The sequence below is a fragment of the Lissotriton helveticus genome, chromosome 5_1, assembly GCF_964261635.1.
Source record: "Lissotriton helveticus chromosome 5_1, aLisHel1.1, whole genome shotgun sequence".
NCBI lineage: Eukaryota > Metazoa > Chordata > Amphibia > Caudata > Salamandridae > Lissotriton > Lissotriton helveticus.
In genome coordinates, this window is record NC_136065.1 from 233,868,119 (window position 1) to 233,887,264 (window position 19,146).

The 19,146-nt window shown below is 45.0% G+C and overlaps 1 protein-coding gene across 1 annotated transcript in view; it reads left to right on the forward strand.

Moving 5' to 3' along the window:
* LOC144754379 (protein AMBP-like) overlaps positions 1-10,567 on the forward strand; it is a 49,757-nt gene extending 39,190 nt beyond the window's left edge. Inside the window, exon 10 of the mRNA XM_078642087.1 lies at positions 10,352-10,567. Within this exon, the coding sequence (XP_078498213.1) occupies positions 10,352-10,374 (23 nt within the window). The 3' untranslated portion in view covers positions 10,375-10,567. The remainder of the gene's footprint in view (positions 1-10,351) is intronic.
* The last annotated feature ends 8,579 nt before the right edge of the window (positions 10,568-19,146 follow it).

Here is a 19,146-nt window from a genome sequence, read left to right on the forward strand (position 1 = left end):
ACCTCGGCATTTCAATGAAATCTATCTGCATTCGATTGAATGGACCTCCAGACCTTCCTATGTGGCTTAGTGCAACTGGTGTTCTTTTCCCTACGTTCAGCTGCTGACAGGTCACACAACGCTGGCACACTGCTTCTGCTGCTATTCTAAACTTAGGATTGTACCAGGTCTGTCTAAACACTCTCAGCATAGCGTCTCTCCCTAGGTGTACGGGACCATGTATGTGTCTGGCCATTGGGCTCACCATCTCATTGGGCAACACTGCTCTACCATCTGCTGAGACCCAAAAATGGGACTCACCCACTACACATCCTGCCTTTTCCCATGTTTCTTTTTCAAAATCAGGAGCATTTTCTTGCATGGTTGTCAGTTCGTCCCAAGTATCAACAGTTTCCAATATCATGGCTAATTCAGTCCTTACATTTATTCCACCCACTTCCACCTCTGTGAAAGAGTACCCTTGTTCCGCGCAGTACCGCGCGACTTCGTCGGCATATCTATTGCCTTGCGAGACGAAGTCCACATTTCTGGTATGTGCGGTGCACTTTACAACTGCGATACCTGCTGGACATTGCAACGCCTCTAACAACAGGCGCACAAACTCTCCATTGCGAATGGGAGAGCCTGAAGAGGTCATGAACCCTCTTTGAGACCATAACTGCCCGTAATCATGAACCACCCCATAACCATATTGGCTGTCGGTGTATATGGTGACTCGAATTTGATTGCTTGCCAAGCAAGCACGTGTCAAGGCAATAATCTCGGCTACCTGAGCGGAGTGTACTCCTTCCAGGCACCCAGCTTCTACAACTCCAGTAATTGTACAAACAGCGTAAGCTGCTCTCAACTGCCCAACTTCGTCTCTTACACATGAGCCATCGACAAAGAAAATTTCGTCTGGGTCGGTCAGTGGCTCATCTACGATGTCGGGTCTGGGTTTGGTGCATAGTTCAGTCACATCGAGGCAGTCATGGTCTGTACATTCATCATCATCCTCGATATCATTTGGGAGTGGCATCAAGGTGGCAGGGTTCAAAACAGAGCATCTCCTGAGGGTCACATTCTCTGCAGCAAGAATAACTTGCTCATAGCGCGTGAGCCTGCTGTTGGTCAGATGCTGTGTTTTGGTCCTGGTCATCAACAGTTCAACAGAATGGGGCACGCACACCTCTAACGGGTGCCCCATGACGATATTTTCACATCTCTCAATGCTGACACCCGTTGCAGCAACGGATTTGAGACATCCGGGCAACGCTGCGGCTACTGGGTCTAAAGTAGCCGAGAAATAAGCAACTGGTCTACGGGCATTCCCATGGATTTGGACTAACACAGACAACGCGCAACCTTCTCTCTCACAACAGTAAAGCAAAAATGGTTTATTGTAATCAGGCATTCCCAATGCCGGAGCACGACACAGGTCCTCTCGCAGCTGTAGGAATGCCATCAAACAGTCTTTGTCCCATGGTACCGGATCGCTCACCTCCTTATGCGTCAGTTTTTGCAAGGGCTTTGCTTTCAGTGAAAAGTTCGCGATCCACTGTCGGCAATAACCCACCATCCCTAGGAACATCCTGACCTCTCTCTGTGTCCTAGGCGCATTCATTTTCATGATCGCCTCTATCCTGTCTGGTGACACCTTTCGTTTGCCTTTCTCTATTCGGTGTCCCAAGTACTGCACTTCTGTCAGGCAGTACTGCAACTTTCCCGGGGACACCTTGTGCCCATTGGCAGCTAGGTGATTTAACAAAGCAATGGAGTCCTCCCTGCAAGCTTCTTCTGTTTCTGACGCCACGAGGAGGTCGTCTATGTACTGGACCAGAACTGACTTCTGGGGCAGCACTAGACTTTCAAGATTTTTCTTCAAAAGCTGGTTGAAGATCGATGGGCTTTCTGTATACCCCTGAGGAATACGACACCATGTTAGGACGCGACCCTCCAGCTTAAATGCGAAAAGAAAATGGCTTTCTTCGTCCAGAGGGATCGAAAAGAAAGCCTGACAAAGATCAATCACAGTGAACCACTCAGCTTGGAATGGAATCTGAAACAGTATCACTGATGGATTCGGTACCACTGGACAACACGAAACGACTATGTTATTAATCTTTCGGAGGTCCTGCACTATCCGGAATTTCCCATTTGGTTTCTGCAGACCCATAATCGGGGAGTTGCATGGACTACCCACGATTTCTTTCAGTATTCCCTGTTTAATCATGGACTCGATCACGGGTTTTATGCCTGCAATCGTTTCTGGAGTCAATTTATATTGGGGTGTTCTTGGGAACTCAGCATGTGGTTTCACTACAATTTTCACTGGGTCCACCCCTTTGACCAATCCAATCTCTTCCCCAGTGAAGTCCCATACTTCTGGTGCCACTGTCTCTCTCAAGTCCCAGGGGAGCTCATCTACTGTCAACGTAGGGTACAGCTCCACGCATATTCTTGAGTTTGCAACTTTGAAGTCTGCGTCATCATCATTGGTCAATACCTCCACTCCCTGAGGTGTACAGTATATTGTACAATTCAATTTACACAACAGGTCTCTGCCTAGCAGACACACAGGACTTGAATCGCAAACCACAAACTGGTGCTCATCGCTGTACTTCCCTATTTTCACCTGTACCGGTTCTGTCAATTGGCTGGTTATTCTCCTGTTTGCGACCCCCACCACTTGTATGGTCTCTCCAGACATGGGCAGGTCTGGAACCGCAGCTGATCTGATCGTGGATCTAGTGGCTCCTGTGTCCACCAGAAATGTCGTGGGGCACCCTGCTACTTCTGCTTCGACATAGGGTCCCCTCTGGTCCACCTCCAAGGCTGCCCCGAGGGTGCAGTCTTCCCTTTCCACTCTCTGTCCGGTTAATGGGTCCACATAATAGCACTCTTCTCCTCCTACAAACAGGGGCATCTGTCTATAAGTCTTACCCATAGTCCCTACTCGGGGAGGTTGCGGGAACTGGGCTCGGGGAGGAGCCCCCCCCCCTTTGAGCACCTTTCCCTGGTATGGCGTCACCCCTCTTGTAGGCGCGCTCTGGACCTCTTCCTCCTCTATCTCTTGTTCTCCTATCTCTACATTGTAGGGACACTCGCGTTTCCAATGTCCCACCTCGTTACACTGGTGGCACCTAGTCGTTTTCTTCAAGGCAGCTATGTCTATTCTGGGTCTAAAGGTGGAACTCTCCTCATTGCCCTTGTTCTGACTGTACTGCTTCTTTCCTCCTGTACCTGTTCCTTGCTGCTGTTGCTGCTGTCCCCCCTTCCCTGCTGCCTGCATCTGTACCACCATCAAGTTTTCTTTTAGTTTCTTAGCCTTGGAGTCTATCTCATCACAGCAGTACCTGGCATATCTCAGTATTTCGTCTAGGGGTTTATTTTGCCAACAAATCAAGTGTTGCTGAATCATTAAACTAATATCCGGTCTCAGTCCCAGGACGAACTTGGACACAAATTGCCCTATGTCTTTTGGATCCATTACATCCAGACCGCTATACTGTTTAAACGCCTTCAGCAATCTCTCGTAATATTCGTGGACTGTCTCTTTGGGTTCCTGTCTAGTTCGGTCTATTCTGACCCAATCTATGTCTTGCATTGGCACTTTCTCTTTCAGCCAAGTCATCACTCTCTCGAATTTTGCCATCACAATCTCGGACGGCCCATTAGTCTTAGCATCTCTCTCCGGCTCCGTTGTGGGCCACTCAGCGCTAACCTTGCATGCTGTCCACAGATCTCCTGGTACTACAATGTCAAACAGCGTGTTCAGATCTATCCATAGGACCTTTGAGATTTTTACAAATCTCTCAACTTGCTTGTACCACTCCACTGGGTTTTCCCGCAATTTGGGGAAGGAGGTGGTAAAAGCAGCTAAATCTCCCCTACTCCAAGGGACATGCACATAATTCCCATTTGCGACTTCACGCAAAGGGTATGCTCCCATTCCCTGCAGCCTTCCCGGTGTCGTACCAAGCGTGCTTCTCCTGACGGTCCCTTTCTTGGACCACCTCTCTTCCCACTTATCTAGTGCCCTCCATGTCCTTATTCCAGTGATCAGTTCCCTTATGTGCGTTTTCAGCCCGATCGTTCTCCTCTCATCTAGGTCTCGATCTGTGTAATGTAGCCTGTGGTTACCCTGTAATGCTTTGGTTCTTGACAGGTCCACCATATATTTGCCTGCTAATTCGACTAACTTCTCATGGATTGCTCTCGCCTTTCGAGTGATGTCCTTTGCCATATACAGTATTTCATCCTGCTCATACATTTCCATTCTCTCTAAAGGCAGGGTACCATCTACCATGTCATCCAGGTCTGACCTTAAGCTGGCGACATCGAGTCTCTTGGCTTTTATCTCAGCTCGCAATATGTCTTTCGAAGGGGGCTCACTGGTCTCCCTACCATCCCAACTCCGAGCTCTACGTTTGGGCTCGGGAGAGTTAATGAGTGCTCTCCCTTGCTCCCATCTCTCCAGGTCCCATGCTCGGCCATCCGATCTTGGAAGGTGATGGAACACGGGCCTGTTACCCCCACTCTTGCTCTGCCCACTCTCTCCTTCTTCTCTCCTTTCACCGTACGCCTCTCTGTTATTTTCCCTCTGGTCGCTACTCTCCCTTTGCCTAGTATCGCTCAGTATCCGATACGATCCTTCCTGGTTCCCCATATTCCCTGGGCTGCGCTCGTGTCCGTCATCACAGGGACTATGGTGCGACCTCTCACAACTCCCATTCAGTTCTCTGGTGCCGGGCACACAGTGGGTACACTTAAAGCTGTTTCTGTACTCTTGCGTTCTCCTCTCCCCTTCACTGAGTGTTGGGCGCGCCACCCCTCCACTCCCGGGGCCCCCGTTTTCCAGGTCCGTTCTATCTCCACTCCGGGCCCAATGGGTGACTCCCCTACTATCTCTCTCTCTCCAGTCCCACTCCGGGCTGCTCTCCCCAGCCCCGCAGTGAGTCCGAGCTCTGCTGTCCTGACTTTCCCTTTCAGCTTCCGCAGCTATGATGCTCTTGTGAGCCTCCACTGCCTCATCCCACTTCTTCATGTACTCATTTAGCTCTTGAAAGGATTTTCGTCCAGATCCCCTCATATCCACTGGCCATCTAGGGCCCCCAGGATCCCCTCCTGGATCCCCTGCTGTGTGCACCGGGGTGCTCCACTCTCTTGGTATCGGCATCTGACTTGGGAAATTGATCGTATCGTTCCTCCTTGCCGTCTCTGCTCTTTCTCCGTCCTTCCGTACCCGTTCTTCCCCTCTTGCTCTCTCTGGGTCATATATCGATATTATAGGACCTATGGTAACAGGTACCTGTAGTGCATCTGGTAATGCGTAGGATGTGGCGCACTCCGTTTCCGGCGCTCTTTGTACCACAAACCTCCCGACTACCTGTTGCACCTGACTAGGCTGGGACAGCTCTTTCTTTGCCTCAGGATCCCACTCTGAACTGGGAAGCGGTCCATGCTCTCCTGCATTGCCCCCCTTTTCTCTTTCACTATGCTCGACCTCTCCCCCTGCTCTATTATACGGGGGTGGCCTGTCTGTCAATAATCTGTTTATCAGGCTGTCCTCTGTTTCGCTCTCATCATCTTCTTCTAGGGGGCTTTTATTTCCGGGCACCTCTAACACTGGGTACAGTTTATTGACTTCCATGTTATGCACTCTCCATCTTTTAGCATCCGCATCCCATCTGGCATCCTGCACTGCCCTTACCGATCGTTTCACCCTTTCTTGTCGTCTGTTCATATTCTTTACATGCGCTGCCCTAATCCATGCATCAAGGGCTTCAAACTGGGTCGGTCTAGGCAAGGGTCTCATTGAGGTCATGACTGATTTTAATCGATGTAACACCTCTAATCTGAACGTCCCGTACTTCGGGAACGTCAGTTCCTCATTTCCTTCCGTAATCTTACTCCACTCTGTTATCCAAAGGATCGTATGCAGCCCAACATTCACTGCCATGTAACGAGCCGGCGTACCCTCCGGCGGGGCTTCTTCCCCTTCATCCGATCCCCGCTTCTCTTTTTTAAACGCCGCTCTCAGCCATTTAAAACACTTCATAATTATACGCACAATATCCAGCCTCGCTACTCTGTTTACTTCCTAATGACAATCCACCAATCCTAGCGCGGCTTTGCTAACTTGGCCTATCGCAGCGCGGTCTTTCTCCGGTCGGCCAATCCCAGCTCGACACTTTCTGACGTCTTTGCTAGCTGGCCTATCACAGCGCGGTCTTTCTCCGGTCGGCCAATCACAGCGCGACACTTCCTGACGTCACTTTTCTCCGTTTCGCAGCAGCACCCCTCCTTTCTCAACTCGTCTCCCGGTCATGCATGCGTCCCATTCATACACCGAAAAATGACTACTTCCGACCAAGCGGTCACTTCCCTCGACTGTACGTCCACAGTCTATATGTAATTGTCAACACAACTGACGAAATGTCTATCGTCTCTCTGATAGGTTGCTTACACACACAGTAACCTCCGACCAGCGTCCGTTACTCACGCACTCACTCTTACGTTCCCCCTATCTCGGTCTTTCGGGTGATCAATGGTACCTCATGACCCCCTTCACACTAGTTGACAATTACTCTGGGTGTCCGATACACCCGAACCACTTAAGCTCTCCTTGAACTTAAGATTTCCACCGGTTGCGCGCGCTCACAACCTGTTCCACAGTCACTCTACAGACATTCAACTCCGCCAGACATTACAACATAGATACAATACAAAAACACCGCAATCTAACACGCATGACCCTTTATACTCACTCTCGACCGATACTGCTGCTTTTTCTGTCTCACGTCATCCGGATCTTCTTCGGCGGGCGATTCTTCCGATCATCGATCTCTAGGGGCCTTGGGGTAAGCTAACCTGGCCTAGGTCACCGTCCTCAAGAAGGCAACCATCCTCTATAGCTACCAACTGGAAGGGCGAGATTTTGATCGATACCTTATCACTATTGATCTAAACCCCGATCTGGTCGACTGAACCTTTGTTGCCTGTCATTGAGGGAAGAAAGTGCATCTCTTACCAAGTTAGTTCACCCAATAAAGGACTCCGCTCCAAAAGATCACAAACAACTTCTAGCTTTCAAAAGTTTATTGTAAGGTTAGGATAAGCTGCAAATACAGGCATCTCAGAATGAGATTCACGAGATACACAGGTCCAACTACATACATGTGCTCTCTGAAAGCCCTCAGACGAGCAACGGAAATTACCAGCACAAGTTCTAAGAATAATAAAGCTATCAGCATTGACGCATATTGAGATCTCTCCTTCATTTAAGTTGGAGGAAAACACACAGGTTAGGCTGTCCCTACCCTGCTCTAGATGGTATCCCTACTTAACCAAGTCTCAACCTAACAAAAGGTGTCAGCAGTGAATGACCCCCAAGGGAAGTCACTCACTCTTAGTCTCTTGGTGAAAACCTATAGTTCTCCAGTCATGACCCCTCTCTGCCTACCCATCCGCTCTCTAAAGGGTCCTCAGGCATCTGCTCTAACTCCACCCAGGGGTGCTGTCCCTAATACAAAACAGTCAACAACATTTGAGACGCCCCTCGTGAGACGCCCCTCACGTGGTGTAGCTTCTGGCTTTTTCCATGCTGCTTTGTATTGGGCCTCATACGTTGGAGTTGACCTTGCTTCTCAGACTCTTCTCCGGCCCGCTGATACCCCTTAAAACATTCCGGAACCCTCCTCCATGTCTGGGCCGTCTTCTGAACAGACCTCTATTCATATTATTTATAATTGGATCCCCCCTTTTCTCTTGCAGACAGACATCTGCAGCCAAGATCCCAACTCTCATAGACTTCCAAAAAGTTTCGCAACATTTCTCGGCCCAGACCAGTACGTGTAAATCAATGTTAAAACATTTCAGGCCTACAGCATTTCTCATAATAATTATAGCATTCAACTTCTTCATTAATTAAAGCATGTTAATACTCTTATTCTATTATTCAGTAAACACATCTATACATCATGGCCCATTAATGCAATGACCAAAACATTAGTGCAATCTATGTCGTGAAAAGAAACACCTTCCCCTTCCCTTCTAGCTCTGGCCCTGAGGCCTACCACATTCTGCGTTTAACCACATGCTATCTTACATTTTAGCAGCTACACGACATGGATTCAGGAATAATCACATCTAATAAAATCATATAGTGTCACACATTTCTGTATTAGTTCCACTTCTACTTAAATCTCTACATTAGCTATACATTCAGAATATAATTTCAGATACTACTAGCACTCATGGCATTTCTCCTCATGATTTGTGCTTACTACGGGTAAGTGTGATGCACTCATACATTTAGGTCAGTTTGCGCTCTCTCACTTGCAATGTTAACAATGACAGCAAAGCACTAAACCAAACACAGAAAATACAAAACAGCCACTTAAGCAATGGATCTAACTGGCAGTCAAACAAACGGGGGAAGGGATAAAATACCCTGTTGCAGAACTGCAATTCTCTGGCTCACTTCAACTGGCCCAAACAGTTGTAGGCCTGATGTCTTGTGATGGGAAGGGTCAAGTTCAGGTGGATAGATGCAGCAATATCAGGAGCGGGCACAGTGATTGGGTCTCCTCGAAATCAAAGCATGTGACCGTCCACAGAAATCCTTTCAAACGTGCTAAAATGAATGCAGTTAAATTCACAGGAACACCTGTAAACAAAGGCAAGACCAGGTCAGTTTGAAGAATATGCTACAAAACTGGTCTGTATTAATTATAAGTCATAAATCCCCTTCCCTCTGTTTACCCTAGGATTGCCAGTCCAAAAGTAGATGGGATGGAATGCTCCATTCCTGAGGTCAACACCATGAGGCACCTTATCTCAGAACTAGCACCCTCTATATTTCTAGGCCAGTTTATTGAAACATTCAGTCTTAGGTATACTTGTGATACCTCTGGCTCAAGACACATACCAGTGGCGGTTGGCACCATGAAAATATGGTGAGAGACAATGCACCTAAACTCACCATAAAGGCTGCCTGTCCAGTGTGTCTTTGGCGGGATCCTGAAGACGAAAAACAGAAAAGGAAAGGACTTCCTTTCTGCCTAGCAGACGCAAATACAACCAATCCTGGAGCTGCTCTCATGCTGTTTTCAGCATGAGAGCAGCTCCAAGATTGGTTGGAGCAGGCTAACCCAGCGCTCATTTTGAGGCCTGGGGCCTGTGCCAGCAATACCATGGCTGTTTCACAGCCCTAGGATTGCTGGATCTACAGTCCTCATGTCGGGCTGGCCATCGCAAGACAGCAGGCCAATCCGACATTCCCACTGCAGGGGCAACAGTGTTATCCTGCAATTGCAGGAACTATCACTGCCCCCTGCCCTCACGCTCGCTCTGTACACGACGCAAGGGGACAAAAATTAAAATTGCATGGTAATGCCATTTTATTTATTTGTTTTTACCCTGTTGCACTCTCAGTAGGCGGTGCGATGCTCCTCCGCCCTTTAGGAGGAACCACCCCCGGACATGTACCCCATTTGAGAGATGACAAGATTAGTATCCATGTAGCAGGACCTTGAGATATCCAGTCATAGAGATGGTGGGTTCTATATCCCACTGTTTATTCCTTTTAATCTTAGTTAGCTTGTGTCTGGTTCTCTTTCCTAATCCCCTGGGCATCTTGTTTTAAAGATTTTAGGTTCTATTTAGCAATCCTCTAGACACTCAGTTTTGGTGATGATCACCTCTAAATCCTTTTATAGTCCCGCTTAAGAGATATCAAGACTTGGAGCTATTAGCCTACTAAAAACTCAATATTGGTTCAATGCCTCACCCTCCAATGTGTGTTTAGTAGAACAGTGCATTGTATTTTAAGTCACATGTGACCATGGGAGAGCCAAAGCTGCTGAGGATTGATTCAGGGTTTGGTGTAGATGTAGTAGGAAAAATCCTCCGATTTCTGGAGGAAGTGCTGGATCTAGTGGAGACCCAACTTATGGTATTCCCTTCTCTATAGAGATGGTATGCAAGACCAGGCATTTTTCTTCATGTGAGTAAAATCTTGGGCACTTCCTGATTATGTCACGTGTCATTTTTATTTTCTTCTTGGTTACATTTTTCTCAAACATTAATCTGTAGGAGATTTGTTCTAACTGAAAATTGATCACAGGAGCTGCGAAACTAAAGTATGATGCAGCCGAAAGACATGTTCTGCTTCAAACAGCTTCTTGTTGACAACTTCACCCACCCCTAATTACATGGTGGGCTACATCCTACTAGTGGATTCTCCTCCAGAGTTAGACTTTCACCCAGAAACTGGAGAACTTACAAATCAGACCCATTGTGTTAGAAAAAATCCTTTATATGTCAATAAATTCGTAATCTTCATGTTCTACTTTGTTTTTTCTAACAGATGAAGAGTTATTGGGCATGTAGATCTGATCCCTACCATCTTGGCTTTTACCTCGAGCTTTCCGCCCTGGCATTCGAAAGATGAGGTGGAAAACAGATTTCTTGGGACACAGAATTCTCCCCCCAGGAATTTCATTTCAGCTAAGAAAATGGATGATTTTATTTTTGAAGATCATCGTGCTACAATTCTTAATGAATAAAGTTATTCCTCTCTGTATTATTTGGAGTAATCTCTCTGTTTTCTGTTGGTTTACTTTTTCATTTTTCATGTCGACCGCTCACAATGGTTTGATCCAAAATGGATGCCTGTTAATTCAGTCCCAGGTTTACACGGAATGCAGCAAAGGTTCTGCTGGTCACATAACTCTGTCAGAATGTCACATTAATTTAATTACGAAGCCATTCTACATTAATAATGCACTTAGCACATTAGGAAAAAGGATTTTTAGGTGACGGGGATTTCTAAAATACCGAATATCATATATCTTCGGCGCAAAAATGCATTTATTACCTTATGATGTTCTACCTTATGCTTGAACGTTTAATAAATAAAAAATATGGGTTCAAAATATGGGTAGTACCCTAAAAAATAAAACAAAACAAAACATGTTACCTTGCAAAAATGAAAACCTTTTATAGGCTTGCAAGTATATTTGGTTGTGTGACTTCAAGGCCTTAATGAGAAGGGAAGCATGTGTTTTTGAAAGAGCCAAATACAGGTAGCATCCTAGAAACATGGCACGTTTTTTGCTTTCTGAATAGTTAAAATCATTTGCACTTTTGTCTGCCAAACAATTCATCATCATGCACTTTTTTATGCAAACTGGAAAGAAGGGATCCTGGATGGACAATCCTTCCTTGGCCTCAATGCAGATACAATACAGGTGAAGGGATAGCTTAGTTCAGTGTATTACAGAGTAGCTCCAAGAGTGAAAGAATTTCTAGAGGTCTTTGGCAGGGGTGTGCCTTGGTCAGTGAAATTAAGGGAATGTAAATCTCAAATTTCCAAACCAAAAATAACAGTGGGCTGAAGGGTGGTGAGGTGAGATGACCAAGGTTCGGGAGGGACTGTTTCTTTGGGGATCAGGGTCAGTGCTGAACTGCTTTAGATAAGCCTCTGTCTAGAGTGGCACAGTGGGCAAAAACCGATGGGCTGGAATGCTACTCCAAGTGATAGACACTAGTTAGACTATTTGCAGGCCTTTATTCGATCACTTTGGGGTGTTTGCTGTCCAGTGGTATACCTGGAAACTGGAGCCTTGTGAAGCTTTCTGAGCCTACTACTGCCAATATTTGTGAATTCCAAAAACTTATACATTTGCACCCATTCAAGTAGTGCATATCTGGGTACAGATGGGCTGAATGGTGGAGGGGTAAGATGACCAAAGTTTGGGATGACTGTTTCCTTGGGGACCAGGGTCTGTCTAGAGTGGCACAGTGTCAAAAAAATGATGGATTGAAGCTTTCCGAGCCCACTACTGCCACTATTTGTGAATTCCAAAACGAGTAAATTTGCACCCATTCAAGGAGTACATCTATGTGTATAGATTTAATATTTTTTCGTAAACCACTCCCTATAAACATTTTTTTCTGCTCCACAAAGTTAACAAGTTAAAAGATTTTGGCAAAATGAGAATGACAATAAAAACTGACAGAGACATAGCTAACTCCACTCAGGCCCCCTAGAACCAACTAACAAGCAAAGAATGCATGTGGGGGGTGTCACACCCCAAACACGTCCCTGAAGCGATGCCACTGCCTGCACCACCTGTGGCTGGTAGTTCTCCTATGGGAACCCCCGATCGCAGTCACATACAGTGGCCTGGAATCCCTGCCCTTGGTTCACCTATTTTAAATGTATTTTCACTGCATGCACTCTTCTTCGTCTCTGTTACGAGAAGCCTAAATGGTAGAGTTAATAAATCAGTGCAGATAGGCAGGGCTCCATGTTTCTAGTCCTCACTTTTGCAAATCATTTTATCAAGTGACTGACGGCCCCATACACTAAGCCCAAGTTGCAAATAGAGGTGGATGTGCATTCAAATTAATAGGGTGGGCCAGAGCCAGGCCAAGGGTCTGGCATGGTTCTACGAGGCCATTCACAAGACAAGCCATGAAAGCTTTAGGTTTGTATAGCATGGCAAAAATATTATGCAAAAATATGATACAGTCCTTTCAAAATTCACAAAAGTGTATTTCTTTAAACTGCAGAAGTGTTTCACCTTAGAATATCAGATTGTATCACTGCATAGACAGACATTTATTTAAAAGTGAAAGTTTTTAAACATGAACTAAGAAACATTCATGGCTCACCCACCAAAGACAATGCCTTTAATGAACTAAGAGGCAATTCAGTAGCCTTGTAAACCCTTAACGTGGCCAAGATCCTTAAAATAGATGGAGCAACATTATAGTCTATGGAATCAAAAATAAGAAGTGGTTGTACAGCGCACATCCTGCACTCAAGTATTTAAAAGTGTTTTCATATGGAATTAAGAAAAAGGAGGCTCTGTCAAATAAAATATTTGCCTAGGATCACACAATTTGGGCAAGAAGAGAAGTCTGTATTGGTTCCAGGTAAACTGGTATTACATTTTGAAATTCAGCCACCAGGTGTACATCTCTGTCTCTCTCTCTCTCTCTCTCTATCTTGTTTTACATCAAAAGTCACTGTTTTGTCTTTTGTTTTTTGTTTCTTGGTGCACCATAGATCAGGGCACTCAGACCAAACTGCCAAGCAAAGAATGCATCTATTTGGGGGTGTCACACACCAAACAGCCCCCTGGTCTTTGGGGTTAATCTAGTTTGTAGCTCTGTTTGTCAAACAACCGCACGATTAAAGTTGATCCTAACACAAAAGCCAGTAGAAGATTCTAAAACCAGTAGCGGTCGGTGGTGGGAGTAGCTGGCGGGCGTTGACATGGGGAGGGGGAGGGGCAGGGTGGGGGGTAGTAATCTATGGATTATGGAGGATTACATGTAAGTAAACATATAAATAATAAAAACTAATTTTGTTGCGCTCACTGCATCCCCAAATGTGATGCAGTGCACACAACGATATTTGTTATATTTGTTTATATGTTTACTTACCTGCAAACCTCCGTAATCCATAGATTACTATCCCCCACCTTGCCCCTCCCCCTCCCCACGTCACCGCCCGGCCACTACTCCCACCACCGACCGCTACTTGGTGAATTGTAGGTTATTTTTTTCAGATGCCCAACGACATCAGATGGGTGCTAGAGTGGTGACCCTTTTCTACCATATGGCTATTTTGGAGGATGAAGTCGAAAAATTTGACTTAAACTTGTTGCAGAAACAGGTGTTTACTCCGATACAGGGACAGGGGAGCTGTTGTGCCATTATCTGCAGCCTTCTACGTCCCCTGTAACTCAAAAGAAAATGATGAGAGAGCAGGAGAAGGAGCAACTGGTGAACCTTATAAAGGGGCATCCGGTGTGTTAATGACAATTTTTGAAACCTTCTCTGACTTCCAATTGGATGAGGTCACTAATATAATAAAACAAATTCATCCAACTTACTACTTTGAGGATGTGAAACAAGCAAAGAAATACAAAAGTAACTTCCATCTGTTAGCTCTATGCTGGCTCAAATTAATCAATGTGACACTGAAACCAAGAGTATATCACAGTGATCTGGATATTGGTCAGATCACACCTATTTTAAACTTGCCGACCTAAAAATCCTGGATAGTTACAGACCAGTAACTAATCTACCTTGGTTGGGGAATGCAATCGAGAAATGCATAACTACTCAATTTAATGACTACTTAAACACTAACTCACTGCTATCTCCATTCCAATCAGGAGTCAGAGCAGGCCACAGAACAGAAACGGTGACACTAAAAATCCTCACCAACTCTTACAGAATCTGAATGAAATTGCTGGTTTTGTTTGACGTATCAGCAGTATTTGAGAGTCGGACACAAAAACATATATATATATCATGCATTGTACCAGACGGCTCTGCTCTAGTCCCAGTGCTTTTCCACCTGTACATGGAACCACTAGGCCTGCTACTGAGCATCTCTGGCCCTGAATTACAACAATACACAGACGATGCACAACTCTACCTAAAACTATCATTGATAAAACACATTATCACTTTTCAAAGAGGGTTGGAGAAAATACATAACTTGATGACATCCAATTGTCTGAATTAAACACCTAGAAAAAGGAATTCATGCTCACGTTGGTCTCTCGCAAATCCAATGAAAACAATGTACCCAAATCTCACTTTTTAGGCAGTGAAATCGCTGGGGTTCCTTATTAAAACCTTACTTTCATTGATACTGCACGTCAGCAAACTTGTGCAATCAGCAAAGTTTCATTAATCCCAACTAAAATTTGTAAATCATCTACTCACCACAGAGCAACTGAGCGCAGTGGCTCAGTTGCTAAAAAAATTAATTTGACCACATCTCTCCAATTGGGAGGGACATTGAACTCCGCTGGAGGTTAGAATACCATTGGACAGCAGCCATCTCACCTTCAGAGCATCAGATTAAACTACATATCTGACCTACTGGCGATTTCAGGAGGCTCAAAAGAAACTGGGATCAAGAACAGGGCTGGCTTTAGGGCAATGCAACCGATGCGGCCGCACTGGGTGCTGACCCGTGGAGGGGGTGCTGACCTCAGGGGGGTGTGCTGTTTTAGCAACAACTTATGATTGGAGAGATGAGGGACACTTTTGCCCGGTGGTAATGAGATAATCCAGGGAAGCAGTCATGGGACGCCAAAAATGATTGTCACACCAGGAGTCACAAACGCTAAAGCCGGCCCTGATCAAGAACACTCTACTACTGTCAACTCAGGGTCCAGAGCAGTTAGTCTTGGATGCTACAGGGATCACCTGCAATGCCCTTCTGATTAAGAACATCGACTGACATCATGTCATTCCCAAAAACCATTCAAGTTAGACTTAAGATGATGCAACATGAAGGGCAGAAGTAATAAACTCAAATAGAGACAATCTTTTTTTCCAGCAAATAACTTGTTTCAATCCCTTGCTACACATTCATCAAATCTCTCCTAAGGTAGTCGTGTCAATCTGATAGGTGTATTTTCAATTGTTCTCCATGGTAAAGTGTTCTCTGGACAACAAAAGACTCATTAGACCTGGTGTATTGTAGTTCCTATATTCCCAATAGGCTCTGCGCATTGGAATAATACACAATATAGATTTGACATAGGACTGAGGTCAGTATGTCGAGTATACTAAACTTAATTGTGAGTGCCAGCTAGCTCAGAGGTCACTAGAAACTTTCTCGAATACACAAGAAGGGATTAGTTTCTGACAACCGCATTAACATGACAACTTTGTTTCCCAAGAAAAAAACGTATCTTCAGAGTCTTGGAAACAATAGATAACTATTTTACTTAGTCAATTGTGCATGCTTCGTTTCTACAGAGTTGCAGAGAAAAATAGAGTGACGGGCGTTTCAATAAAAGGGGTTTATTGAACAGTCTTCTTTCTCATACAAGAGAGGTGAACTGCTACAATCGTTAGACGGAATGCGAAGTATAATGCGTACTGCGTAAACAGTAGTATAAAATAATACTGTAATAGCATTGTCTGGTGCTATGACATATACAAATACATACATAAATAACACAGGCTAAAATACTCAACTGCTGCTTCTAAAATACGCCTACCCCAATGTACCTAACCTAGGTCTAGTACATGGGAAGAAGTAAGTGTGGTCTTTAGCATAGGTTTAGCTTTTGCCAAGAATTGCCAAAGGTTTCTCTAGGTTCTAATCAGCTCCATACCTTAGAATGAGAGAGGTTGGTATCTCTTTCACTGACTCGATTTCCCAACACCCCGCAAGGGGAGTCAGAAACACTGGAGCTGAATTCTCGGCAGAGAAGGACAGCTTCTTGTTAGTGCGTCAGCTGGAGAGTCGGCTTCCTTCGGCACTTGCTGTAGAGAGCTGCGTCAGGCAAGTAAGTAGTCGAACTGTACCAAACCACACCGTCCTTTGCCATAGCAAGTGAAGGTATATTTATACCTTGAAGGTGTTTAGGAATGCAAGCTTTGGCGTAAAGTCGGGCATATGAACATCATGGATGAACCCCTAAGGCAGTGGTTCCCAAACTGTGTGCCATGTCTCCCTGGGGAGCCATCAAACCTAGCCAGGGGAGCCGCGCACCAAGCCCTTTAATGCATTTAATGTTGAAGGTTCTGTTGACTTTAGTTAAACTAATTAGACTTAAACGCATGACGTTGATGATTTGTAAGTGACATGTCTAAAGCTATAAATGTAGTGATTAATATGTTCCAACACTCCCAAAGTAAGTTGAAGATGCCTGATTAATTTTGTGAGACACATTAATAGTTTCATTTTTTTCCAAATGCATTTTACACCAATGACAGTCATCAGAAAAGTACAGTTGTTCTGGCTATTAAACACACTAAGTATTATTAAGTATTGACATTTGTACTGGAATTATAGGTACTTCCAGTACACATTTCTTTCAGTACACACACATATACAGACAGTCTTGCTCTCTCCTTGAGCACAGGGAAGTAAAACACCATATAGGACATAATGCAGCAATTGAAAGCAAAAAAGAAGGATGTTTAAAAAAAAAAATCTGATTTGGGGGTACTTTTAAGGGAGGAGACAGCAAAAATAAAGCTGCATGTGGTTTGAAACATCTTGAGTCACCCTGCTGAGACAGGTGTGTTGGCACGTATGACATGGGTAGAAATAGAAGTGCATGCAAATATTCTTCCAGTGCCGAAACACTTTGGAAATGGGGCCTACATGCAAAGAGGTGCTATCTAGCACTGTAAGTGGGATAACAACGTTTGAGAGGTTACTCTAAAAAAGTGATGGGCAGAGAGGTGTAAGTAGGAATATTTTATTAGCGGCGCCACCTCAGTAATACAAAACATCCTGCGTTTATGATTATAATACCTCCATCAGCTTCATCCCAATTATTTTCAGGGAGAAAAATGCAAGTACTCCCGAGGCCAGGCTTACATCCCCCCCACACCCTCCAAAAAAAGTAACAATGGGGAGCCACGGGCAGTGGTCAATAGGTCAAGAGAGCCGTGGGTCGCAAAAGTTTGGGAACCACTGCCCTAAGGAATAGTTGTTCATGCATAATAATGAGTTTCTTGGAGAAATCAATGTCCAAGCTAAGGGAAGTCCCTTCTGCTTAAGAGTCTGGTTTTCCAAGAAATCGTTGTGACGTAGATGAACGGATGGAAGTAGCCATGCCTGTATTTGGGTAGCATGGGCTATGCCTAAATTAGGGCTTGATTTCTATGCCTATATAAGGGCAATGTGAATTGTACCTATATAAGGGCATGAATCAGGAAAATGCATACAGAATCTAAATTGCCACACAACACCCACTTCACTTCCTTATGTATGACATTACTAAATTCTAAACACGTTAAATATATCTAAACATGAAGTGTTAACCTCCATGCTCAGGACGAGCTGAGCTCGTCATGAGGCACGGTGCTCCGGTGCCCAGAAAACATCAACTCTTCTAAGTCTGTGAAAACGTTGTCTACCATTGTAGGTGAAAGTTGGATTACCTCGTTTAGAAGATTAACTGCACATAGATGCGAAGCATCGCCTTTAGCTTTGGACGCATTAGCAATGTTCATAATGGATGGTACCTGCGCGCCTGTTTCCTCTCGTACCTCACCGTCAGCATTTTGAGTCTGTGAGATCTCAATGAATGCCGTCATCAGAATTGGTAGCCGCTTGGGACAACACAGTGCATGGACCGTTACTGGTTCAAGCAAAGTATCAACATCCGTTGGCATGACTGATGGGAGTGTTAGACAGATGTCTAGCACGCATTCTTTTCCGCATAGCTGGCAGCGTAGAAAAGGTAAGATGCAATCTTGCCAGATCGGTCTGAATGACAGAAACCATGTGGTATTTAATTCTCGTAGACGAGGTAGTCCTAGAATTTGAACAATGCGCTCACGACACTTCATCGCCAGTAGAGTTGTCTCCATGGAGAACTGGGTGTCGCTGGGGAATTGACTTGCCATATCGCAGCAGTGGGAGCAAAAATAGTATCCCTGCAGCGAGTCCCAAACTGAGAGGCAGTCCGCCAAACACAGAGTGCACGAAGTTTGGAAAAATTCCTAGGACCACTTCAAAAGGTGCTAACAGTCCAGAAAATACAGTCTTAAATACATGTACAATACCGCTCGTATCAGACATGTTTAAAATACGATTTAAAATTTCTGAGAACTGTACAGGGCAGTTTGTAATTAAGAGGGCATGTATCTCAGCAGAAGTCCTTGCAACTTGCAGATCATAGGTCTCTTTGGCCGAGGTCAGTGGCACAGTTTTTTGCAAAAGAATGGCTTTCATTCTGCTTAAAGTATCAATTCGTATAGAAGAGATGTTCAGTGAAGGCCACAAAGGCGACTCCCTGTCTGTATTGGTTTTTGGAAACAATACTTGCATACGGAAAGTGACCCTGGCTGACACATTTACTAGATATGGTATGCCTGGCAACATGCCACAGCAGCCGTGATCATCCAACATGAGGTAACTCCGATTCAAGAGTTGTCCAAAAATTGGATCAATCACTGCAGCTGGTGAACCTTGCAGGTGGTAAGATAAATTATTAGAGGAACCATCGCAGGCCCTGTGTAAGTTTATACCCTGACAAAGGAGAGAACCGCTTAATGCATTTTCGCAGTTTTTCCCACTAATAAACACTTCACGGCCCCCACTCCAACATCTATGCGTGTACGGTAATCCCCAGGATGTCTTGATGTATTCTTTAC